This window comes from Paralichthys olivaceus, chromosome 7 (genome assembly GCF_024713975.1).
Source record: "Paralichthys olivaceus isolate ysfri-2021 chromosome 7, ASM2471397v2, whole genome shotgun sequence".
Lineage (NCBI taxonomy): Eukaryota > Metazoa > Chordata > Actinopteri > Pleuronectiformes > Paralichthyidae > Paralichthys > Paralichthys olivaceus.
This window is the reverse complement of record NC_091099.1, coordinates 24,466,878-24,494,863: the sequence shown is the minus strand read 5'-3', so window position 1 is coordinate 24,494,863 and position 27,986 is coordinate 24,466,878. Positions and strand designations below refer to the sequence as shown.

General features: G+C 38.0%; 1 protein-coding gene across 1 annotated transcript in view; it reads right to left on the bottom strand.

The window, feature by feature from the left end:
- LOC109624102 (solute carrier family 23 member 2) overlaps nucleotides 1–27,030 on the bottom strand; it is a 39,485-nt gene extending 12,455 nt beyond the window's left edge. The window contains exons 1-8 of the mRNA XM_069528833.1: nucleotides 26,727–27,030; nucleotides 17,377–17,529; nucleotides 12,629–12,786; nucleotides 11,094–11,277; nucleotides 9,643–9,824; nucleotides 7,170–7,287; nucleotides 2,935–3,091; nucleotides 358–611 (exon numbers count right to left, since the gene is read on the bottom strand). Of these exons, the coding sequence (XP_069384934.1) occupies nucleotides 358–611; nucleotides 2,935–3,091; nucleotides 7,170–7,287; nucleotides 9,643–9,824; nucleotides 11,094–11,277; nucleotides 12,629–12,786; nucleotides 17,377–17,529; nucleotides 26,727–26,798 (1,278 nt within the window). The 5' untranslated portion in view covers nucleotides 26,799–27,030. The remainder of the gene's footprint in view (nucleotides 1–357; nucleotides 612–2,934; nucleotides 3,092–7,169; nucleotides 7,288–9,642; nucleotides 9,825–11,093; nucleotides 11,278–12,628; nucleotides 12,787–17,376; nucleotides 17,530–26,726) is intronic.
- Between the last annotated feature and the right edge of the window lie 956 nt (nucleotides 27,031–27,986).

The following is a 27,986-nucleotide window of genomic DNA, read 5'->3' as shown; positions in this document are numbered from 1 at the left end:
GTAAAATAATCCTCATGATGTTTTAACTGATTCATTTCATCTAAATTATATGAATTGTAGTTTTCTTTACCTCATAAAAGACCCTTTATATTTAAATACTTTATATTTACATCGAGGGGGTCCTCTCTACGGAGGCCGCCATGTTTTTTACATTAGTCCAGACTGAACAAACTAAACACCTTTTGAGTTTTTATGACAATTAAAGCTACCACAGTTTGTTTTTCATGTTTGGAAGGTGGGGGTGTGGTGAGGGGTGTTCAGCTGCAACATGGAATTTAAACACTACATATCACAAAATTCTACACACTGTACCTTTAAGGGTCCTTAGATACAAAATGAATTTAATATATGGTCTACCTTGGTAATGCCGAGTGCGGCGATGTTTTGACTATAGGAGGTGGTGCCGTTTCCAGTTCCCCACAGTGCAGCCATGATGCAGCCGATGCCCTCTACAGCAATACCTCGGTTAATGGCATGAGTAGGTGGTGGAGGGGCACCTGACAAGCGAGCGCAAGCGTAGTAGTCACCGATTGATTCCATGGTCGATGCCAAGACGCCTGCCATCATACCCAACACTGAAGACACACTAACTGTTGGCATACCCCATTGACCTATGGGTACAGAATTGGAAAACATTACTGACATTAAACCACACATCTACAAAAATTACAAATAAAGACATTGGATTGATTTCTGATAGAATGTATTTATTTTGTTAGTTACTCAACAGGTGAATGTGGGACATTGGTTACTGTTTTATCTAACACAGACCCTCCACAAGGCTGTGCACTTCTCCTAGTACTATATTTTTCTGACAAACCAATAACTGCACAAAAAATGTTTTGTTTAAAATGAGCTTGATTCCTCATGTCTGTGATATTCACATATGACTTTGAGCACAATCAAAATAAATACATTTTAATTTAAGGGCAGTTTCAGTATCTGCAGGTTGAAATGGAATCAACAATCGAAATGAAGTTTGACATATGGGTTGTACTGTTTTAAACAACCCAATACTGCAGAATCAGGATGCAATACTCAAATTTGTTTTTACAAAGCTTTTTGCATCTTATCTTTTTGATATACAAACGTTTCAGTCTCTGCAAAGTGACTTGAAAAGAATTCATCCCCACCAATTACTGTTCATTTCATTAAGAGTTCAAGTTGTCAGGTCCTTTCGTTCCAAATGTATGATGATATCCGCGGGCACTTTACTGTGAATATTGTGTAAGGTGTATACTTACTGTGATCCTATATCTTAATATTTTGGCTTTTTTCATTTGTTGAAGGATGTTTATTGTGTAAAGTAGACACAATGTTTTTGTATCAGTACTAATCTGCTCTGTGCGTGTCACTGCACAAGCTATTCCCCCTTAAGCTGTTAAAAACACAACTAGTGTGTACTTGAAAGCAGGCATCCACTGGTGCAGGTGTCAAACGTATATCAAACAGTATCCTTAAAGCGTATTCATGCCAGCAGATTAATGATGCAGATAATCTTAAAACTGATATATAGTTTAAATCCAGCACCTTTCAAAGACATGCAGAAACATGTGGCCACACAGAATGCATCAAGTCACACATGAAAATAATGACACTGGTCCATATAATTAACATCCATAATACCCTCCTCAAATGTCAACTATGCATTGAAAATCTGCAGAGTAGCAATAAGATTTCTTTGTAAGGTCGTCACCTGTGATGGGGATGCTTTGGCTTATTCCTACATGGCAGTTGATTATCCCTCAACATCCCATACAAGCGTATTTAATAGCCTCTGTCTGAATGATCACTGTCAAGTCAATTGAAGATTGAAGGCTTCCACATATATCAAATATGTCATGTTTTATTGGTTGTTTCTGAATAATACTAAGCCCTGCCAAAAACATTGCGCACTGATATTTCCTAACTTGTTAAGAACTGTGTTGGGCCTGCTCACACATAAAAGTTGTCTTTTGTTTTTATTGTTATTGGCACAATTGTTGCTAAAATCCTGGTAGACTCAAATGTAGATTAAAGGGTCAGAGTGAATGTGCAATCTTCAAACAGTAAGTGCCATGCTGTGCAAATAATCAAAAAGCCACAAAACTGCATGGCTTTACCATTCACAGTTCAGTTTATCAAGCAGACCCTAAAATGGCTTTTCTCAGCTCCACATTTCCATATATTGGGTGATAAGATGAAAACACGAATTATCCAAATGTTTTTTTTTTTTTTATAGCAGCACATGTTGTTGTTGTCAACATTGGCACATATAAGATGTGCTTTAAGCAGTTGAGGCAAATGACGATCATTTTCATTTGTGCCAACAGATTTGATGACATTTTGGCAGATCATTAAAGAGTGGTTGTGCAATCGTCAGCTAAACTTTAGAAAGTATTGTGTTTGCATATTTGTTGGAAGCATGTCAAAGGTGAAACTAAGGAGTGCCTGGAAGACTAAAGAATAGGAGGAGAATAAACTGTAGGGTGTACTTCACTCAAAAGTTTCAAACGACCTAACACAATACTTTATTATATTCAAGTGAACAAAACAACAGAATATTAGTAGAATTAGAGGACTTCATAGACTTCATAGAACATTAAGTAGACTCACTATAACCCTAACCTAACCTTTAAATAGGTCTTCACCTAAACGTAATGATTTACTTTACTATGACTTGCTTTTTGCCCCCATAAGGAAGACAAGTTCAAACAATGTGAGAAACATAACGTGACTAACACCTGGACCACACACTGACGCAGGTGTATAACCATATTAGAAGAAACTAAAAAAGTAGTCATAGTAGTAGTAGTCTGTCGCAACGGTTAAAACCATGCTTTATAATATTATTTGAATATACCGAGGTTTGACCAATTAGGTATCAACGATCTAAGTGATTTGTTATGATATGATATGAGTTGGCATGAGATGATATGATTCTGATTTACGTACCAGGGTAAGGTACGTGAAACCATGGGGAGTTCGCTACGGCGTCCAGGCTGATGTCGGTCCTGGCTGAATAGCCATACTCATTAGACTTTGAAGGCAGGACTTCAAAGATGGTCAGTAGGAAGCAGACCAGCCAGCCGCCACACATCCCAAACAGAGCCTATAAGATACAGATAACATTTCAAGGGAAGTTCATCCAACACACACATAAACATTATTATAAATGTTTTTTCTTGATCTGGTGAGGAACAGACTAAAGACCTTTAAGTTACTTAGTAAAATATTAAATTCAAGTCACATGCAAACCATAGAGTCAACATTTTCTGCCAGTAATCGGATTCTTATAAAAAAACAAAAAAACAATGACAGTCAAATCTATCCTAAATATGAAATGAAATAATTTGGGTTATGCTTTACTGCAACCAAAGCTGATAGGTAAATAACTTCAGCAACATAGGGTTCTGTGAGCAAACTCCCTTATTCACATCATCACGATAATGATAATGTTTCCACAACCATCTTTGATGCTGGAGTATGAGCACAGTCTGATTACATTTGCATTACATTGCAGCTTTCCTCCAAACGAGATCTGGGCAGCGGTATGTACTTTTGCATATAGGGGGGAATACATGGGAGCAGAATGTTGTGCACAAGAAAGAATGTTCCTCTTTGAGGAGAGTCAAGCAGACATACAGTACATACCAGAAAATGTGTTCTTTATATTATTTTGATCTATGTTTAGATGCAACACATCCTGATAGCTGAGAATCGAGATAGAGATCACTATAAAAGATACTACACTAAAACAATTATTATTATTATAATTATTATTATTGTTATTAATATTTTTACTATTAATAATACTAATGTTATCATCAATAACATTACAATAAAATTACATCAATAAATATTACTATTATTATGATTATAACCAGTCTGGTGTCTCTTTTCCCCTCCTCCTCCTCCTCCTTTCCTACCCACCTCTCCTCTTTTCACAATTTTTTCCACTCACACCAGCCCATCGAGGCAAATGGCCACCCACATTGAGTCTGGACGTTCTGGAGGTTTCTTCAAGTTAAACGTTTTTTTTGTTTTTTTTCTCTCCACAGTCGCAAAATGTTTGCTCATTGTGGGAACTTTTGGGTTTCTTGTTTTGCATGAAATAAAAAAAGCCATATTTATACTTTTAATGTAATAAGTCCACGTACTGTGTACATGTATACATGCATACATGCATTGTTTTCATAAATTGGTGTGCTCTTTCTATGCCGCTGTATTATCCCTGCTTCATTCAGTTCAACAGATACTGATGAATGGCTGTAGAAACTCAGGGAAGATTTATTTCTTTTCGAAGGCCCTTCGCCCTTAGGGTTTTGTTGGATTGCACGACATGTGAGTCACTCTGCTAAAATGTGTGGAGCTTCCATTCATCAAGCATTTCAGAGTCTGAACCCTGAAGTCAAACGTCAGAGTTCTTTTCTCACTGTCTTCACAGAGTCAACATCCAAGGAGCTTCAAAATCACACACCTTATTTATTTTGGCTGTTGTTGAAGAGGAAAACACAATTCTGTGCTGTTTATTAACGGGTAAAAGTCCAAGCTACAAAAATAATCTTCAGTGTACAACATACTTAACATTTGTCAAACTGTGAATAATGTCTGTTCGGATGTGAACAGAAAGGTTGTACTCACGCTGACCAGTTACATGAAGTGCATTAATGTGAAGAGGGATGGTAAAAAGAGAGCATGTGTCAACCTCAATCCACCCTTAGTTAAATACAGGTAAACAACACACACCCTGTGTTGGTTCGTCACCACAGGAGATTCTCTACCTAAGAGGTGGTGACTGTAAACACAACACTGTTGTAGGTGTGGGATTGGTCACAGTATCCCTCTAAAGACTTTGACTTTAATTGTGTTTGCTCAAATCAAACAGAGACAGTGAAATTACCCCTGAAGAGAAAACAAAATGATTAAATCCTGCTTGCATACGTTTGTACTTTATTCATTATTTCCCAAATTTATATGTATTTTTCACCACTTCTAATGACTCTTAAACTCTAGCAGGGCATCACAAATAAAAACATGAGGTCTGCAGAGCCATCTGGTCCTCCCCAGGCTAATTGGACACTTAATTGAATTTCTCCTTAAAAGACCATGACTTAACAAATATTTAAAGATAATGCTTCTTTTTTAAGAGCTTATAAAAAAAGTCAGACCTTAGGTTATTGGTTGAATTTTTTGTTTTTTTGTTGTTGTCTTTTTTCTATTTTAATTAAACCAATACGTTCAAACTAAATTAACCTTCTTTTCTCTGCTCCCATCTGACAGTATTGTACTTGGAAGCTCACAGCAGATATGATATAACCGTCATGTTAGACAGTGTTCTCAACCACCTTCATCAGGGGATTTATTTTGGAACAATGGAACTCTACTGGCCCCAGGATCAAACACTGCATGTGTGTTTATGTGGCCTGCCACTAGTACTGTGAAGAGACAGATTTGATTGATTTGGTTCTGCTCAATATAATATGTGTATGTGTGTGCGTGTGTTGTCCAGGTAAAATTTCATGGATCATGAATTTCGGGGACATTTTTAGGAGGCACATATATTATGTATGAGTGAGCACAATTAGCTCAATTTACTGTGTCCTATGACCCTACAACCTATTTACAATAAAACTTTATATACTTTATTTCCACTTGTCAGTGTTTTAATAAAGTATTCAAGGGGACCCCTTTGATGCAGTGGTTAAAATGACTTCAGAAAATATACCACCACCCTTGCACCAAGTGAGCAAGTGAAATAATACAGAATGATAAATAGTTGAGTTGAATGAAGTGTTGGATTGATATTTTACCTTCTAAATGTTACTGTTTTTTACACTAAAATTATTCTGTGGTGTACTGCAGTGGACATGCTGTAAAATAAAAAATATATTTTTTTTTAGTCTAAATTGAAAGACTTTTTTTTTTAGACTAAAATAAAAAATAAATTGGGCAACACTTTTTTACTCTGTCACCAGGAAGCTCCAAACACACACACACACACACACACACACACACACACACACACACACACAAGCCTTTGTACCTTTAATGAAGTTAAATGAAGGATTTCATGTAGGACGTCTTTCATATTAAGTTGCAATAGTTTGAGCAGTCATTTTGAAAAGAACTAGCAGGTTGACACACGAGTCATCACCTTAATCTGTCCTATTTAGGTTAGGAGGCTTAATTAATATGACAAGTTAACCATGTGTGCTACTGTTTAATGTCAAAAACGGCTGATGTGAAAAAAGCTCTGTCTACATTCAGCCCCAACTTTAGATCTGTGTAGGTTTTCCTCTGCCAGGCCTCCCCAACATGTGGATGTTACCTACTGTGCATGCTCCATAAAACCTACACGCACAGACTTTTTTTTATTTTTTAGAACAAATAGTTTGGTCCCTGCTGAGTCTGTGGATCAAGTGTGACTCAACAGATGTTTTCATTGTATATACAGCGAGATGAAAGCAACATTTTCTGTTCTGTGTGTCTTTAGGGACAGACACAAGAACCCCTCACAACATACCAGACTGTGATTTAATTCAGCTATCTGCCACTCACCTTTTCAAAATTGTACCTTTAATTTTGACAGTTCTAAACCTGTCTGTTTGGAATGTTTTGTTCTCTTGGCTTGTGTTCAACAGTATTCCTTGTCATTAGTGAGTCCTCCTCAAACTGTTCTACAATTTACTTTTTTTTATGTTTGTGTGCTGCAAGTTGTTGTGTTCATCATACCTCGTTTATCTGCAATACAGAATTTATTGTAAATGTTTTTAATTAAATAAAACTGAATTTGCTTCATAGTTCAATTTTAATTAATATTGAACATATCACACGTCCAAACTAAACACTGCACATTGTTGTGGAATTCACAAGAGACGTGCCAAATGTGAAGTCGATGAGATGAACCATTAGATATGAATTCCACATACAGACAGACCTTTGGGTGATTCATAGGTTAATAAAAAATTCATCTTACAGGTGAACATTATCACTGCTGAAATCTATTCTAATGAAGGAGTGTCAGACTCTGGCTTGATACTGTATGATTTCTGCAGAGTGTTTTTCATTAAACTTTATACTTTTGATACAAAACAAGCGGGGTTTATACAGTTTTATGGGCCTAAAAATTTTATGTAGGTTTTTTTTTCGTGTAGTAGGAAACAATGTGTGTATGAGTTGCAACTCACAGAGAAGAGCTTGAACAGGGGATACTGGAAAACCTTCCACTTCTTATCCTTGTAAGCGATCATTGGAACATCGACTTTGCTGAGATATTGGGAGAACAGGAGGATCAGGCAGACGGTGCTGTAGCAAAACAGAAGACAAGACAAAATGTGATGTTTCTCCGAAGGCCTTGCTCTCGCTCACAGCCAATAGTCCAAATGTGCTTGAACATGACATACTAAGATCGCTCACACGATTAGGGGAAAGAATTATGGGCAGCTAACACTGTGAGGGTGTGTTTTCAGTTCATCCCAAAGAAGAGAGGGAAAATAACCACCTAGAAAAAAAGCTTTAAACAAAGCGTTAAATTTTTTGTGTGCAGCTGGTCCGAGCACTTCTAGTCGAAGATCTCAGAACTTTTCAGAAAGGCAATGGTGTCATTACTTGAGCTTCTTTTTTAGGCAACCAATCAGACTTGTCGGTTTGATCACCAAGAAATTGGAGAAGCTTGTTCTGGCCTTCATCACAATAAACACAAAAAAGTATTTTGTGAATGTTCCTGATGATTGTTATGGAAGCAAATTCAATGTGCAGCGTTTTTACTTGAAGCGCTGGGAGGCAGCGCCCCCGTAGCGAGCACTCTTCCAGTAATTTACTTCCATAGAAAACTACATGGACACTTGCCCTCACAGTTGCCTGTCACTGAATGGGATTCCATGCTGCGCATGAAACACTTCACACTGCGCATGAAAGACTGCACACTGTGCATGAAATACTCTTCTTATCGCTCAGCAGCACTGTGTTCTACATAACGAGCAAATCGTATTTAAACATCTACAGCATAGCCGAAACACTGTTCCAGATTAAACCTGTGACCACACAATCAGTGGAAACATCTGGTTGGATGTATGGAATTATAAATTAGTCACAGGTAAAAAAAAAAGCCCCTGGGGAACCTAATTGCTCTTGTATGAAAGACCAGGACACAGCCAGGGAGCAGAGTGGGGAGAGAAAAAAAACAAGTATAAATTGTGTTTATAAAGGATCAAACACAAAAAGGTTTCGCTCGTCAAATTGATCATGATTTAGAAATAGTCTTCTTCATTTTCCACCACACTGTGTCTTATGACTGACCGGCACAGTTTCTAATGTTTTTAGTGGACGGGATCTATGTCTCTGCTCCTGTCAGCTGCTGGATAACCTGCATGGAGACGGCTGTGGGGGAGTAAGCACTGCATGGGGCTAAGAAGGATATGACTGATTACATCCATATATGGCACCAGGAGGTGAATGTGCTGAACCATTTAAAACCCACAAGGATCACTTTATGTAATGGCTTTAGTCTGCATTCATTATCTGCAGACGGCAGCGTGGACATTATGACAGATTACAATTGGCTGGGCAGGGGCAAAGGTAAAGGAGAGGAGAGATAATGTGGAGCAGTTATTTCGGTAGCAGATTGAGTGAATTAAAATAGTGAACATCACTGCTTTCATCAAGGAGCAAAGGGTCTAGAACGCAGGCAAATAAATACTGAATGAATGTAAACTTTTTTCTGCAGACACATGGTAATTAGATTTAATTTGTTATGGAAGGACTGCATAGAGCTTACCTTTTCTTTGAATGTCATGCATTTCCCATGTATCTATACCTTACATTACTGCGTCTGTAGTCTTTACGTTGCTACGCTCACATGCACCCAAAGTAATCTTAGTAAACCAATCAAGTCCTATAATTGCATCATCTTTCCTAATGCCACGAGGTAATAGGATAAATGTCCATCACAGCACAGTAGATTCAGACTATTTTGATTATTCTATCCTTCTTTTTATCAATATCATTAATGAGCGATGAAACACTAGAGACGCTTCTCATAATGTGAGAAGCGTCAAGGGGGTACGCAGCTCTGTTATGGTGGGTGTATCTCAAGGAGTGTTTCTGGGGACACTGCACTTTGCACAAAGTGTTTTGACGATCATCAGCACCCATGCACATGAAGTGCAGTATGAATTCAAAAAAAAAATTAAGCCTAAAATGGTGACTTTATACATTTCAATTAAATATTAAATTCCCATGTAACTTAACTGCATATAATCAATGTAATTAAATTTCAAATCAAATAAATTATATGTTCAATGTTTATATTTATGTATAAGTTTAACTATTAATTAAATCAATAGTTTTTTATTTAGAGTAACTCAACATGATAGAAAACACTCCAGTACATGTGACTATTTGCATTGAACTTTACATTGAACTCTATGCAGAGAAGGAGTTAGTCGTTTTCTTTTTCTGATGGAAATCTCTACGATGTCGTCTTCCTGTCTCATTTCATTAACTGACCTATTTAACTGATCTCAATTCCAAGAAGTCTTTAAGTTGATTTTTACTATGAATTTGCCAGCACATTGTTGCAGATATGTATGGATCTGCCGTTAAAGAAAACAATTCCTTCACATGTTTTCTCTACATCAGTGTAAGACGTCTTCCACTCACAGAGCAGCTATTCCCCAGTGACCTCCAGACTTCTTTCCAGCCTCAATAAACAACGACAGGCCAATAAGGTTGATGGTGGGAGCGATAGCCAGAGGGCCGATAAATCTGAGCACCAGGCCCACCAGTCCAGAAAAGCCCAGGAACATCTGCAGCAGAGACGACACCAGGATGGCTCCCTGGATCTGTGGATGGCAAGGCAGGAGGGACATAATACACATTGATCAATTTATATGCTGGGTTTCTGTGGTCTTCCTGCAGGTTTACAGAGAATAGTGATTCATATCGCAGGTTGAAGTTACACATACTGAACATTCTTTTCCATTCCGATTCTTTGGACTTTGGCGTTTATATATAGCCTACTACTGCATATTAATTATCACATTTCATTGTGGCAGCTTTATATCCACCTTTTCTTTGAACGCTTTCCAAAGGCTCAGACCGACTAACTGCTCAGTATTAGGTAAATCCATCTCTACAGATGGATTTTCGATACTCAACCTGCTCCGTTTAAAGCCTCCCACTACTCTGTACACATATATACTTGTAGTTTTAGTTGTGAGTCTTATTTGTGAGTGCATATGAAAGCAGTAAAACATACTTCCTGCCGAGAGCTATGTAAAGGTGTGGTAACTGTATGATCGGTTTCCCTTTTGGAACATACATATGGGAGGGACTGACATCCATTTATGTTGCCACAGGGAAAGATAATCTTGTGCAAAACCCTGCTGACGAGGAGGAGATATCTGGGGGAACACAATATTTGAAGCACTATACGATGAATTTAATTTAGATTCAATTCCAAATGCTGAGTCAGAGTTATTCCAGAGGAACACATAAAACCTGCTGACCCCATTTATTCGTAGAAATACATCTGAAGGAAATCTTACATTAATGAAATGAGATGTGTTTTTATTATTTTCATTAAGTATCAATTTCTGACTCAGAGGAAGAATCTTGACTATTTATATGTAAGACTCTTTCTTTAAACGTGGGGTTGAGGGTTATTCCAACGCAACCTCCAGCATTTTCTGCTTTTACACAATTTTCTGTGAGTTTTCTCTTTCACAATTTTGGGCTCTTTCAATTTCTTGAATTTAGAGGCATTATCCTAACTTTTTACAAACTTGTTGGGTCTTATGTTATTTAGTACTTTTTACATTTCCAAGTTTTTGCATTTAACACATTTTTACTTCTCACATTCAACCTGTAGCTTATGACAAGAGAACAATATGGAACCGTAACTATGATCCATTCTAGATTTTAGTCCAATACTTGTGCATGTTGATATGTTATCTCCTAAATTGGTAAGAATTTCTAATTGGCATACAGTCATCAAGGTGATACATAGGCCTGACCATTCCCCTAAATCCCTTAGCACTACGAAGATACTGGATTCCAACTGGATTCCTTAACAGGACTTATAAACTGCCACCAGTGACTATTTCACATACCTCACGCATTCGTGACATCCAGACCTCATCAGAATCTTCTATAAGCTGCGGACTGGTGCCATTCTGCGTGTGGATGGACAGCGTCACTGGCGAGTTTGGGGTTGGACACTGCCACTTCGGCAGAGCAAGAATGGCCAGGGTCGGAGTGATGAAACTGAAGGTCCCACCCTGAAGGATTGGCAACCTCCAAGTCAAAAAGGCAAAGAGGTTAAAGGTCAGGGATCAGTGGAACACAATGATATCAGGTCTAGGTGCAGACTAGGAAGACCTGGATCTGCTTAAAACAAGACTTGCGGAAGAAGTAAGATTTGTAATGGCCTCTCCCCCCCAACAACTGGTTCAGTTGGAAAGCAAAACAAAATTTGTGCAAATGCGTTTTGGGGTAAATGTACCAGAGCAAGGATTTCACAAAAGGTGACACACCTCAATTTTTCCTTGTTGCACAGAGGCATCATTTCATAAAATAGCTGTTTTAGAAATTGTCTCAGTAACATCATACAGAGATTCTAGATTCCAGCTTCCAGCTGAAGTTTTAGTGGAGAAATGTGTTTTCACTGTTGATCAGCATTAAATAATGTGATTTGTGCATGTGTGAATCATCAATCGTGCCATATTTCTATGTACTCTTGGTTTCGTGCCTTTGAGCTTTTTATCTCCCTCTTCTCTTGTTGTACAAAACCACTTCATACCACAGCTCTAAAAGGTGCAATAAAAGTACTATTCAGTGTCAAAGTGTGTGTGCTGGGACCCCTTTTTTGTCCCTTTAAGCTTTTGCCAAACTGCGTAGGATGGAAACTCAAACAGAAGAATTAGCTATTTGCTCAGGCTCACTACTGCAGCAGTGCAGAAGGGGCAGGGAAGTAGGTGTGGACCCCTGTAATGTGAGTACAGTATTGTATGTGTGGGAGGCAGCCGCTGTGACTGATTCATCAGTTTTAGATTGATCAAAGTGCAAAACAGCTCCCAGATTTGACATCTCTAAGAAAACCACAAATTAAGCCTAAAGCTTACAGAGCATTAAGGAAAACTATTTCAGACATGTCATTTCCACCATTACAGTCACAAAGAGCCTGGCAAGGGTCCAACTCATAGTTGAACTCCACACGAACTACCGCATGGGTCTCCGAGCTATAAACTGCAACTTCAGGCTGATGCAAACACAGCTCAGCGAAGCTTTGTATATGCATGAACTTTCTGAAACCATCATGAGACCATTGTGAGGAGGCAGAGTGTAAGGTGAGCAGTGTCTGAATATGGTGGTTTTCTTGACTGTGGGAACACTCCTGACCTGAGCACGAGCATTCCCTCCATTTGTACCTGCTGTAAATCTGAATCCTGAGTGATCATTCCATAGGAGGTTAGTACACACAAGAAAGCTCACACACAAGCAGAAGCTGTCAAAGTTTACATTTGTGTGTGTGTGTGTGTGTGTGTGTGTGAGTGCGTACAAGAGTGTGGAAACTTGTTAAGTACTCTTTCAATACCATGAAGCCTCTTACTTCCAGGCTCACAGGTGTTTAAGTGAAGGGTGTTACCTGGTGCCGATAGCCGTCTGCAGCAGTGTGCATAACCCTGACACAAAGAATATGGTGGAGATGAGCTGGCTTTTGGCGATGTTGTTGTCCTTAATGCACAGGGGCTCAGCCAGGATGAGTGGGATTGCAATGATGCCGCCGAAAGCAAGGATGTAATGCTGCGGAGGCAGAAGAACAAGAATACATTCATATCGATTAAATCATGATCTTGGCCTGCTGTTTTTTCCTGACCTTCACTAGTCTTTATGTTAAAGATGTGAATGTATTTACATTTTTCTCAAAATAGACATTTACCTCAAATGAATCCACTACTACACATTATAATGACTGATTGAAAAATTAAACGCTAAAATTCCCTCATTATGAAATGAGTTACTACATTCAAATTAAAAATGAAGTGGTTTCTACTATGAAGTACCGAAAAGGATAAAGTTGTTGCATGGATCGACATCGGCCAAAATCTGACTTATTGGCAATTATATTGAACTGCAGCAAAATTAAAGGTCATGTAGCTGGAAGTGTTTTCATTAATTCAAACAAAAGGGATATTTTAGTGATGTGATAATGCAAACCACTGGAACAGTCCATACAGAAAACTGCTTTCCAGTTTTAAATTGCATAATTTACATTATGTTATCTTCTTCACTTTACAGCCTTCCTTGAAAAAACAAAAAACAAACCGTACCTTAAGACAAATTCCAAATATTATCCTGCTTCTGTCACTGCTATCACTTCTATGGTACTGTTTAAAAAGTACTGACCATACAAAACATAGTTTGTACAAGAACTTGTATTCATTGCTGCATACTTTGATCATTTAAAGTGCACTCTATTATAGATAGCCTTGTGCCAATTTTGTTCATTTCATGATCCCAGCAGATTTATTGTAGTATTTACTTTTTATGTTTGAGAGAAACAGTCTTCATTACATGAATTCATTACATGAACCACCTGTTACATTTAAACACTCAATCCTGCTGTCAAGTTGCATTTTCATTTCTGTGGGGGATGAATATGAATGTATAGTAACAATTATTAGATCTGTGTTTGCCAAAAAACACACACAAAAATAATACATCTGCACTGTACAATAAATAAGCTGCAGTCTTGCTGAACTGCCAATAGATGTCACCATAAACACAGTAAGTAGAGTGAGCTGCTGAGGCAACTCCAACAAAACTCCACTAATTACCAATATGCTTAAAACAGCAGCAAGTACAAGTAGTAAAAGTACTTGTGTAAAAATGTAATAATAAAAGTGACTAATTTTAAATGTGCTCAAACAAGAGAATGGCAACTTTTCTATGTACTGACTGCTTACAATGTATCAGTTGCTCACGTTCTGTTCCTTTCAAACCCATATGTACTCTGTGATCGATGTTATTAAAAATGTAGTGATTGCCTGTAAAGATATGTGTGTAACCTATTAAATGCACCCATTATACTGTAAGGTGACACTGGCTATAAATGTATCATTTATATTTATCACCAGCTTAAAGTTTTATTTGTCGGATGAAAGTTAAAATAGGTACAAAGTGTTGGACAAGTAGGACATGGCAGCTCAGCTTATTTTAAATAATTATTATATTACCTCATAATGAGTTGCCTGCATCCTTTTTTAACCAAATACCCATAAAAACTGATTTTTTTATTCTGTATTTTAAACTACAATTCAATCCAAAAATTGAATTTTAGTTTTGCCAATCAACACTAAGTGGCCGGCTCAACTTGCAACATGAGAGGGATTGATGTTTTTCCCTTATACGCTGGGCCGTAAAAATGAAAACAGATGTTGATAGGCCCCACTAGATTTATTGGAGGGAGGTGCTGAAGGTCAGTTTCATGACAGAGGAAACTGGGAGAATTCATTCAGGAACAGAACCCCTGTATCATCTCCAGTGAATGCACATTGATCTCAACTGACACCAATTTCCTCTCCTCCTCAATGTAAACAACTAGTTTGACAATAACCTCAACAAGTGCTTCAATGTGCTTTAAATTTTTCACAAGATAACTTGTTTGCATGCTCCCAAAAAATATCTCAAACATGTGCAACACCAAATCTTGTGTGGCAATGAACTGAGCACTTGGCACAAATCACTGCAACAAATAATCCTTTTGTACTGAAGCAACAGGAAGAAAGAAAGCCAAATTAATGGGAAGAGAGTTTATACTTCTGTGAAAATGGCAGCCAATGAGAGACAGATTGATGTGGTTCCCAAACAGAACATCTTAAGATATTTTATATTTTTATTTTTGTCAACAAATATCACGAAAACACAAAACACAACTGTTTCATTATTTCATATACACTTATGTATTTAAATATAATTTTAAAATAAAATGAAACTTTAAGTTGTTGACCTCTATTTTACCTCTTTAATAGAAAGTAATAGGTGGAAGGTTTATAAGACTTTTTCTTTTGATAATTATAGCACAAAAGACTGGGATTATCCTTCAACTCCACCATGAATGCACAAAGTGTGTATCCTTAAAGTGTTTAGAATGCTCTTTTGCATTATGACAGATATGTCACCTTTTTTTAACCCAAAAAACATGGAAAAATTAAATAAGAGCTGAAGAGGAAACAGATTTAGTGTTTGACCTACTGTTAAGTTTACAGAGATTGGAGAAGTGACTGGTTTCATAAACTTCATGCTACACACTGCAAGGTACGCAACAAGTTCTAAAACATACATTACCCTAAAAGAAGAGGGATCAACCATGTGCTGGACTGATGGAATAATAAATAATATAGATAAAATGTCAATATTAAATGTGCTCCAAAAAATGCGTTGACTGCAGGTTTTCTTCAAAGAAATGCAAATAAATACAAACAAATCACAGGATAATACGAAAAACTCGGCAGCCACTAGTTTTCAACAGTCATTAGGCTGACATATGTCTTGTTTTAAACTCCCAGCTGGAAGGAATTAACTTTAAAATAACTTAAAAGTACGCTCCAAACACTTCCATTTTTCTTTGTCTGTTGTTCAACCTGGGGCCTTCAATGCACAAATAAAGAAAAGTATCACACTCTTAACAATATCTTAATTGTTGTATTGTGACCATCTTTATTTTATAAATCTTTCAGGGCTTCCTCGTAACCAATTTTACTGCATGACTGCATGGCTGCACTGCTCTGAAATCAAACTCATGACCTTCAGGTCTTCTGATTTCCTTATGCAAGCACAAGTAAGAGTGCACAAGACTTTTTTTTATATATAACCTGTTGTCATGGTCACAGTACCATCCCTAGGTCACACGCTAACATACAAATACTCTCTGTGATTTTTGAATAGACAACAATCCCCCGTCTCCCTATATGTCCACCTATACAAAAAGAAAGGAAGTACACTGAAAGTATGTTCTCCTCTGTATGGTTCCATTTGAAATGTTGAGAAAGTGATGGATGGACACAGACTCAAGTCCTTGCATAAAGAGCCTTAAATCACATTGGTTTTGATTTAGAGTTGCTACAAGCATTTTATAAGGAGCATTATTGTCTTAAACATCTTAATGTGAATAACCACATGACTTGATGGTTTATTAACACGCATTTTGAATTTCAGACTGTAGTGATAGTCATCTGTTGAATTACTGTCAAGGCACAAACCAGGTGAATGGTGGTATTCTTCTCGAAATGACAAAGCAAAATCTTTCATAATTTTTTCAATGAAGCAGATGTTTGTTCCTGGGCTTGAAGTTCAATAAATGCCAATGGAATGACTCGGGGTCTTGTGTTTTTACAGTGATTTTACAGGAAAGAGGCAACGCACTTGACAGTCCAATACTATTGCTTAAATACAAAAATATACAATAAATAATATTGGTAGCAATATGAGAGCCTTTCCTATAAAGGAGCAGCCTTTCATTCTTTGATACTTCTAATGAATCTTTAAATTTTTGTGCTACTGTACATTAAAGGGATAGTTCACAGAAAAATTAAAATTCTCTCATTATCACTCACCACTCTGCCGATGGAGGGGTTGATAAAGAGTTTGAGTAAAACACTTTTGAAGTTTCAGGGGTAGACAGAATTGCAGCCAAAATCCAATACAATTGAAGTAACTGGGGACCCCTTCTCCATACATAAAAAAACCAAATGCCTCCGTATTGCTCCTGTGGTATCATCTAAGTGTCCCTTAGCCCGGACATTCAAATTTGACTCCAAACAAGGTCTTTTACACCATGTCCTTAGTCTAAATGTCCACTGTTCTCCACCTCTGCAGTCGCATTGACATTTCCATGCACACGCTGCAAACAAGCTCTCGCCTAAGGGCATGTGCTGGATGTGCAGGAGCATCGCTACTTCTGGTAGCAGACATGGATTGAAAAAAGCCGTTTCAAATTGAATATGAATGTCGGGGCTTACGGACACTTAGATGACACCATAGGAGCAGTATGGAGGCATTTTCTGTAGTTTTTTTACATTTAAGAAAAATATGTCACCATTTAAATCTATTATATTGGATTTGGCTGCAATGCTGTTCACCTCTCAAACTCCAAAAGTGTTTTGAGGGCTTAAACCCACCCCTCCATCTGCATAGTGGTGAGTAGATATTGAGTGTATTTTTATTTTTCAGTGAACAATCCCTTTAGTATATTTAAAATACCATTAGCTGTTAAGCCTAACACGCATTTGTCCACCCTCTAGAGGAGTTTTGTAAGTTTATATGTTTTCTGCACTACTGACAATATAATGAACGCACTGACACTGGACAAAACATTCAATGAGATCACTTTACCTGGAAGCCGAGGAGAATGCAGAGGTACCACGGTGGCCTGTCATTGAGGGAGTAAACCAAATCCAGACTTTTGTCCACAGTCTCCTCCAGGGCCTCCGTGGGTGGCTCCTCAACGTCTACTGTCAGTTGGGGCTGTTCATCACTGTCTTTGCCCTTGGAAAGGAGCACAGCAAAGACAAACAAGACATCAATTCACCAATGTTTTTTATCCAAGAAAAAACAATACTTTCCACTATAATTCTACCCAGACCATACGGACACCAACTCCCACACCTACATTTTTTATCAACACATTTTAAACCAGACACTTAGTGTTTCTAAGAGCATACCAGAGACTCTCCTAGAGCTTAAGATTTCCTATGCCTTTGAAAGTAAGGATAATTCAGAGAAAGCCCTCTGTCTTCAGTTTTTTCTAAAGCTGTGGTTAGTTTAGTTCAGATGAGAGACATAAATACTGAGTGTGTGCAATGGAATTAATGTGAGTTATAGTGTGGGAGATGTGGGTGATAGTGGAGGGCAGGTAGGTGAACGATAGGCCTTCACTCAAATCCAATCAAGATGCTGTTGGTAAAGTTGTTCAGAGCAGAAATGCTCTTTTCCTGCCACACAACATTTTTAACATTGCACTATGACAGTATCCCTCTCTTCTGTCACTTTCATGTGTTTGCTAAGGTTGGAGCCAAAGCTGTGTATAAAATGTATATGGAGTTGGTTTGGACAATATATAAATATACATTTGTAGCCATTAATGTCATTGATTAGACACAAAGAGATGAAAGTAGATTTTTCTGCATTGCAGGCTCTATGTATAGTTTGGTATGTGTGTGTGCAGGTATATGTCTGTGCAATATTGTTCTACAGACAATTAGTTTGAATTAAGCCAATGTGATGCTTCTAACAGAATGGTTTGTGAAAAGACACAGCTTCCGAACATGCTAAATTAAAGCTACGATTTATTGATCAACATGGTAAAAATGAGAAAAGTCTGCTCTCAAAAAATTCCCCTGAAGGGACCTCGTATGCTGGCATATTGGCCAAAGAATAATTTTTTGCCAAAAGTCTGAAGATTTCAAGTGGCTAACAAATATTTATAATTATAGCGCTTTGAACAGTTGTGTAGTCTATAGTATGTTTGACACAAGATATGTCTATTGGCTCTTTGAAATGTTCAGACTTTATGGACAAAGCCAGTTAACGCCATTTGAGAACCATTTGAATGAATATGAATGAGTGTGCACTTCCGCGTATGCAGAGAACGAGTACAGACGGCCCTTCAGTGTGGCCCAGTGCACAAGAATGTGACCATATGCAGTCCATACTACATTGTCCAAGAAACTGGATCTATGTATGTCTTCACACATGTATAGCCATCTATAGCTGGTATGAACAGGCCAAAGTGTTGAGTCTACCAAGGTAAAGTCATTAACCTTTGCTACTCACTTCAATGTGAAAAAAATGCATATCAAGTGTTCCTCGGGTCATCGGACATATAGGACACTGAATGCTTTGGCTGACCACTTTGCAAAGACAAATGAAGTAGGTCAAGTGGTTTGGTATGGAGAAAAACAAGACTCAATGCTACCAACAGTGATTCATAAATGTGATACATTGATACAACCCCATTTTACAACTATTTGTATATATATATATAATATATTAGAGAAATTGTAGTATGTATCTGCTGTGTTCAGGGCAGGGTTATTTGTTTGTACATAATCAAACTGATCTGACACATATGGAGCTGTCTGTGTGTCTTAATAGCTGTTGTGCTGCTGGAGCATAATCAAATTGAAATTCGTATACACTCTTTTTGAAATGCTGAAAAATCTAATCATCACTGAATTTATCATGCGAGTGAGCCAATAAAACTATTGAAAGGTCAAAGTTTTCATATTGATAATTGTCATATTGATTGATTCACAACCACAAGGTTACCGGTAGCTGCCACCAGCCACTGTGTGGCACAGTGCTTTTAATTATTTTTACACAGCTGACATTAAAAAGTAAAGATGAAAGTGCTTTCTTTATTTGTGATGCATTTGCAAAGAGCCTGTTAAACATGGACAGCTTGTGCTGCATCCACAATGTCTGTTGGTAATTTAAACTAGCTTGGTTATGTTTTCATAGCTTGACCTCTGCCTACTCCACAGCTTTTTCCCGGATGTTTCCAATGCAGCTTCATGTGCTCAATAATTAGTTAATGAATAAGTACAAATCAAATCATTCAAAACACAAACTACTCATGTTCATTCATTTATATTGCCATATTAACTACAACCCACTACATCCAATGTGTTGTCTAACATTACTAAGCTAGATGTTTGGCTGACTTTTGTGAAATATTCTCAACATGAACATAAAACCAAACATAGAGAGAGTTTAACATTTGATCTTGGGCTGAGTTATAACTGACTATAACTATATACATTTATATATATAACTATAACATATGCTTACTTTTCAGCATAGGAACAGTGTTCATGTAAACTTGGAATCGAGCCACAATTAACAGTGTGTGTATAAAAATGCTCACAAATCATAGGTGCACTCCGGCACACCTCTGTGTGTCATCTTTGTGATGGACAGGCAGCTGTCCAGCATTTTTATGGGAGTATCCTTTGGGAAATCTGGTGACGGCGGATGTGAACATGACTTGAACTAGTGACTGTTAAGAACAGGTAATCCTTAAGGGTCACCTGATATGCGGGACCAGGGGCTGTCTTCAAATGCCAAGAGGTCAACTACCTTTTAAAACAGGCCCCATTGGACAGATCAGATTCCTGTGGGTTTATAGAAACACTTAGATGTGCCTGTTTGAAGTGTATGCCTGGTTTGGTTGTTTCATGTGTAAACAGTGCAATATCTACAAGTAAAACATTTGGCCAGTCAGTCATGACAATATATTAAATACTTTCTGACTTCTGTTTTCAGAATTATACGTCCTCATTATATATTTGGATTTACATTTGTATAATATGGGATGTCTCAAGTGACCTATAAACTGTCTTCAAATGCAAAGAGGTAATTTCCCTCTTCACAAAATCCACATGGGACAAATCAGTTCTTGAGGGTGCATGTCAGTAGATGTCACTTGCCTTTGAACTGTGATGGTGGTATTCAGGGGGTGTCTGAACTGTAGCGTTTCACTACAGAATACATGCCCATAAATGTATTTGTGAGGTAGACGCTGGATAAGTAACATATGCTTCAAACTCTGGATTCCTGACATCCTGTTCATTAGATGAATGTAACTCTGTGAATAATAATTCAGATCACTCGGTTTAGTTGCCCAAAAGGATGCAGACCCATTTTTCTTCTAGACCTTTTATTTTCCATAGCATTGTGTTAGAGGGAAAAAGACGAATATAAAACTATGTGAATTTACAGTTCCTTACAGCACATTTTGTTTTCATTCTCTTCCTACATTGACAGCCCCAGAAAAGGACGTTTTCACCTGCTGTGTTCCCACAGCATTAGATTAGTGAAAAAGATATAAATAACAAAAACGTAAATCTCTTGCTGCACAGAGCGGGCGAGTGAGCTAGCGTACCAAAAGGTTTTAGTTCTCAAATGGTTGTTTAAAAGAGTTCCCAGACATAGGAAGGCTTTGATGATTGGACATAAATATAGTAGACTAAATTGGCTGGTCTCCACTCAGTGGTGTGTTAGGTAGACCTGTTCAGCAAGCTAACCACCATGCTGACAAGTCTAGCAGGCTTTTCTGTAGTCAGCTCACGATTTCAATTTAGTAGTTCATTTACTCAGTAGGTAATTTAGCTAGTGTTCAGCTAATGTTCGAGTCACCTTAATATTCAACTACTTTTAAATTTCACAGTGAAAAATGCAGACTTGAAAGTAATCTTCATGTAATCTATTGGTTGGCTGAACTCCAGTAGCTATGCAACTACTATATATATATATATATATATATATATATATATATATATATATATATATATATATATAGTATCTATTTTAAGGATGTAACTGTATTGTGATTACTGCCTTTTTATTTAGTGTAGTTTGTAATTGAGATACTCAACTTGTTATGCTTAAAGGTCTAGTGTGTACAATTTAGATGAAAGGGATCTATTTACAGAAACTGAATATAAAATAATCAATAACCTTTATATTTAAATACTTTACATACAACATAATAAGACTAAATTACAGTAATTGTCTTCAGAGTGTAGACATTACAGCCAGATTATATTCATTATGTAATTTAGTGAGACTAAATTACACCATGCCACCATTTTTATTTTGTCTTTTGAAAGTGTACTTTTTTCTTCTCATAATCACTGTAATAACTGACACATTTGTATGTTTGGTATTACATTACATTTATTATATTTTGATAGAATAATATATTGAAATAAAAATTAATTAACACATACAGATTGGTGTGGCATCAGTAATGCTGACACTAAAAAGGATTGTTGTAGCAAGGAGGGAACTGGGCCCAGGGGCAAAGCTTTTCATTTACCAGTCGATCAAGGTTCCAATGAGTCTGCGAATATGAGTGACCAGTGGATGGAGTTCAGACACCTGAATAGCACTTGCAGTAGAGCGGCTGCTCCTTTAGGTCAAAAGGGGTCAGTTGAAGTGCTTCAGGCATCTGATTAGGATGTCTCCTGGACCCATTACTTTGGATGTTTTCCAGGCATATCCAAGTGGGAGGAGACCCCGTGGTAGACCCAGAACTCACTGGAAGGATCATGTTTGGAATACCCTGCTTAATGTGCTGCCACTGTGACCCAACCTTGGATAAGCCAAAGATGGATGGATGGATTATTGGTTAATACTCTGGTATCTAGCTCACTGAAGAATAGAGGGTAGCAGTGGACAGGGAAAAGATGACATGGAATATTAAAGGGATAGTTCACCGAAAAACGAATCATCATTATCTACTCACCACTATGCTGATGGAAGGGTGGGTGAAGTGTTTGAGTCCACAAAACACATTTGGAGTTCCAAGGGTAAACAGTGTTGCAGCCTCATCCGATACAATTGAAGTAAATGGGACCACCTCTTCAAACAACTTCAAACTTAAAAAAACAACAGAAAAAAACCTAACATGCCTCCATACTGCTCCTGTGGTGTCATCCAAGTATCCACAAGCCACGACATTCAAATTCCACTCAAAACAACGTAATTTACACTTTGTTTCTCGCCTAAATGTCAACTAATATCTTCCTCTAGAGCCGCGTTCATGTTCGCACGAACACAAGCTCTAGCCCAAGGGTGCACGCGGTAGCATTGCTAGTTTTGGTAGCATCTCTTCTTCCAGCAGAGGACGTTTAGGCTACAAACATGGTGTAAATGTTGCTGTTTCAAGTTAAATTGGAATGTCTGGGCTTGGATGACACCACAAGAGCAGTATGAAGGCCTTAATTTATTTATTTTTTATGTTTGAACATGGGGTCTCCATTTACTTCAATTGCATTGGATTTGGCTGCAACACTGTTAACCCCTGAAAAGTGTTTTGTGGACTCAAACACTTCACCCACCCCTCCATCGACATAGTAGTGAGTAGATAATGCAAAGGCGATGGCTTCATCTGTGGACCTGTTCGGTCTGTAGGCTATCACTTTAACATATTGAGATATGGCTGTGATCCTTCTTGAAGTATGTAAGAAGAACAGTCACGCTTTACTAGCCAAGTATATTTTTACACACACAGGAATTTAACCTTCACTTTACCCATTTGTGAGCATTGAACATACACAAACTAGACTCTTTCACATGGCCTGTTCAAGGTGGGATTGTTGTACTTTTATTCTGCCTCTATAATCTATATACAAAAAGTAATAATAAATATATATATATATATATATACATAATAAGGGGGCATTGTTCTTCTGTCTTAAGCAGGGGCTGGATCATCATATTTGCCAAATATAGAGCTCGGCGGGGTGGATGCTGATGTTTTGGTAGACATCACGCCTCTGATTCTGGAATGCCTGCTGTCTATCTTGAATTACACACATTATGTCGCATTGGTTGGTTCAGTGTAAGCGAGCAAAGACATAACATTGAAGGGCATCCATAACGATATTACATCAGGATCTATGTATGAAGGGGACTACAAGGAGCAGTGAACTCACAACCACGTGGACTTTGAGGATGGGGGAGTTCAAGCACCCTTCCACTCTTTTCCTACCAGTCCAGGAAATAGAGCCAATAGCCTTTTAGTATGAAGCAACAACTTTAACCTCTAGGCCACAGTTGCCCCAGTGCTTTATTACTGAGTTTTAAATATTACTTTACCAATCAAATCTGCATCATATCACTAATAATTAACAGTTTATTTGCTATTGTATCATCCTTCTCACAGTATGTCTGACAGCTTATATACTGGAGACATCACAAAAGATAAGACCCAGACTGCAAGGAATCTATGTATATATTACATCAAAGTCCTATGACAAGAGAAAAAGCCAGATGCTACGTCATTCACTCTGAAACCTGCTGTCTCCTAGGGTAAGTCTGGCATTCAGTCAGCTCTTCAAAGAAAACACCTTGTTGTGCACATCCAACCATTGCATCTGTCTCACACAAGATTCACATGAGAGAGAAAGACTGCAAATCTGCACCACATTTCCTCTCTGTCTTTGATTTATGGTAGTTTGCAAAGACATTTGCTATGGGATCACATGACCATATGCTTCCCTCTAGTGGTCATCCACCTGCACTCCACTGACCACAGGGGATGAGTCTGCGTACAGGGAGAGGTCCAACATAAACAGTCGTGAAAAATACTGTCACCACCTATTTCCCTCATGCTATTATATGGGTTAAATCATTTGTAAAAACTTCCAAAAGCTTCAATGATTGAACAAAAAGATAAATTAACTTGTCTTTCAGGGACAATTGTTGACTGTGTTTTGTATTTTGGGCTACTAACCATGTAATTACAATTTGCCCACTCTGATTACAACTGGGGATATTTGTTTAACCCCCCCCCCCGGTTCAATGTTGGTCCAGGTGGAGGTATTCCAACTGCATTTTAGCAACAAAACATGAATTTAAAATTATTTTTTATCAGTCAGTTTCCTTATCCGCAAAGACAGACAGCAGGTTTCACTATATGGACAAAAATAAGAATTGGAAAGTGCTAGAACCAGATGGCACTAAAAGTGTGGTTAATCATCACTGAATGTAGCCAGTGCGATTATTAAGCGCACAGTGTCATGTGCTAAGATGTGTGCCTTCCATGTCACAGCTGTTATGATACAGTTGAAGAAGTTGGGCGTGGGAAGCCCCATTAGCTTGGCGGATCGTCGAGAGGCACTTGTGGTTAGTGACCACAAAGCAAACTGAAGAAAACTAAAGAACGGGTCCAATGATGCTCCAGTGCAGCAGGAAGACACCTTTTTTAGCTTTTCTGTTAACAGTGTCTGTAAACGTATATGCTGCCGTGACTCTAACTGATGTTACTTTCGAGTTTTAATTACTCATATTTTTTATATTTCATATTTCACGTTTAATGCATTTTGCACCGGGGATTAAAGGGAAACGCTATTTCAATTCTCTTTATGTCCTGCACATATGGCATTATTGATAATAAAGTTGACTTGACTTGACTTGAGTTTAATATCAAGACTCAACAATACCTTCAAGATTTAACTGCTCAATGCTTTTGGGATCTTGTCTGGCCACACTAAAAACTATGTGGAGTCGATCAAGCAGAAAAGGTGAAACTCAGCTTAGTTACCCATGTTTTCAGATTTTAATTTTAAAAAAATGACTTCCATGGGTCAACTATGTTATCTTTCCTTTTTTATTTTTTGATATTTACACATGTACAAAAGCTGATAGTGTTTTTTATCAGGGCATGGGTTAGGGTTACCTAACCAGTGCTGTGTCTAACCTGCAACTAAGGCCACAGGCCACTAATTACAAAACACCACCAATGAGGAGCTCAAGGATGCTATTGTCACCGGAGGTTTTAGCCTTCGTTTACACAAAGCTGGCCTTTTGCTTTGGAGTTTATCTTATGCTGATACCTGACACTAAAGTACTGGCACTACCTGACCTCCTCTGGATTCAAAGACGGATGGACAGACAAAAGCTCTCTTGTCTAAGCTGCAAGAAAAATGCCTACAAAGATATTTGCTCTCCAAGCCGAAGGCTTTGCTTAAAATTTGTGGCTAATCTGTACACTGGATCAGTTGTACAACTTACAACATGTGTCCATTTCCAAACTCTTGGCATCTGAAAATAAGTCATTGAAAAATACTCAAGTTACAAAATTATTGAATAATCTTAAAAAAAAACTTTAGCACTGAATGAAATCATTTAGTCTCACTGTTTAAAGCATGATTATCTGTTACCATTTGATTCTAGTCTGAATCAGTTAGCCTGAAGAAGTGATTTTTTCTCACTTGCAATGTCTTAACAAGCCATTTAATATGGTATTTAGCATTTCAAATTAAATCCGCCAGGGGATGACAATATCTGCCCCTGATGACAGCTCAATGGGACTTCTACAAATAAGCCCCACATACAACAGTAACAATAGAGAAAAAAAATACTAAAGGAATGTAATGTTCTGCACAACTTGGTTTAATCAGGGTGATTTTGTGACATGTGTGAATAGAAGGAAAAACATTTAGCTTTTGAGACTCTTTATGGACACTGTACTGATGTGTGACTACCTGATCAAAGCCTAAACATTTATCATGAAACTTTGTTTTAGTCTCTTGTTGGAGTGTCAGTATGGGAAAATAATAATTAATGAAGGCTTTGCCCAGTGTGAGTGTTGACAGCCTGACATGTTCACACATCTGCGAGTCAATGCTCCGCTGCTTGTTTTGCATTCCCACTTTCCCAAATTCTTCCGTTATTTGGGCTAAAGAGAAAAGAAGGGAAACATCAACATTGGAGTCAGCTGTGTACACTTGCACACCCCATGATGCCAGACCTTCGTAGCATTCTCATACATAAACGTACCACATGTACTCTCTTTATTCACTTTCTGTGTCTTGCTTGACTTTATATCAAAGAGTACTTCTAGATGAAAACGTTTGATCCAGTCTGACCACACTCGAGGCTGATATTTTACCACAAACACTTAAACTGTACTACTGATTCAACTCAAACAGCCTGTCTTTTGTGGAACACATTCCACAGTGGCTTACTTTTAGCTCTTACTGCTGTAAGTAAATAGCACTGTACTTCACTTTATCTTGCTCTGTTAGAAAAACTCAAAGAAAATAATTCTTTCAAAAGTCTTGCATGTGACCGTCCTCACTTACGGTACAATCTCCCACAGCAGTCTGTTTGAAACTTTGATTTTGTTGGTGTCGCAAAGTCCGTTTGAAGAACTGAGATGACACTTCACTTACCATAAATGCAGGATTGATTGACCCCTGTTCCTTGAGCCCAAGCTCTATTTTCTCCTCTGTCGTGAGTTGCATTCTGGATAAGAATGCAAGGTGTTGTACAGTTGCTTCGGAGGACCCAAGTGGACTCTGCTCAAATACACAGACACACGGTGGGAGTCCAACCGCAGACTGAGAACAGACCTAAGGGGACAAGTGACCGCCTCGTGTCACCAGGGAAACAGAGTATCACAGTCAAAGAGAGAGCGGCTCTGTTATATTGTAGTCCTCTCCGTGGCTCTGAGATGTTTCTGGTCTTTCGCTAAGTGAATGTAGGCTTTAGTCACCCTGGCTTACAGTCATGTGCCTGCTGGTGTGTGACGAGCGGAACCTAGGAGAGTAGACAAGCACGTTTGTCACATGCATTAATTTGGCATACCTATTAAGATGATCTCCTCCTTATCATGTCTTACCTAGTATTTTTGAGGATGAAATTCATGGCTGTTTCTCCACTTTTTTACCTGTGCTATGACAGACACCATGTTATCACATATCACATAATGATGCCTGACAATTGTGGAGGATGACACTGTCATATCACGTTATGTCTGAAACAGAACATTGTGTTACACTAACTCACATGAACTCACATGTATCATTTCTCATGCCGGGACTCTTGCCTGCAGTGATGCTCTATTATAACTCAGTTTCAAACTTATGTAAAGAACGTTTGCAACTTGCCGTTAAAAAGGATCTTTTTACCACCAGTATTAAAGGTTATTTCATCACAAGTTAAATCTTTCCCTAACCTCAACTAAAGGGCTTTGTCAAATTTTTGCAATGCATTTGTATCTCTGAATGAGTCAGCATAGTTCTCAATATAATGTATAATGTTGTAAAAAGTAGTGTTGTTAGTTTTAATGTTATCCTCAATGTTACTGTGATGGCCACGGCCACACAGCTTACCATGGTTGTTGGGGAGTCCCTTCCTGCTGGCTAAGATGTGGCTGAGGGCAGAGGACACTTAAATCCTGGAGCCAGCTCATTGGGCCGAGTTATGTTTAGTTGTTTTGCTTTGTATTTAGTTGCAGTTGGTGGCCATCTTGTTTACACTTTGTTTGTTATCTGGTTTGGCCAAACCCCTATTTCAGTCAGACAACTCATGTTCAAACGTTTATTGCAACAGTAGAACAGGTGAGTGTTTGGCATCTAGGCTCCGACTTAATCGCTCTCCCTGATTTGATCACATAGATACAGTATGAGAATGGTGAGCAAATACTTGTA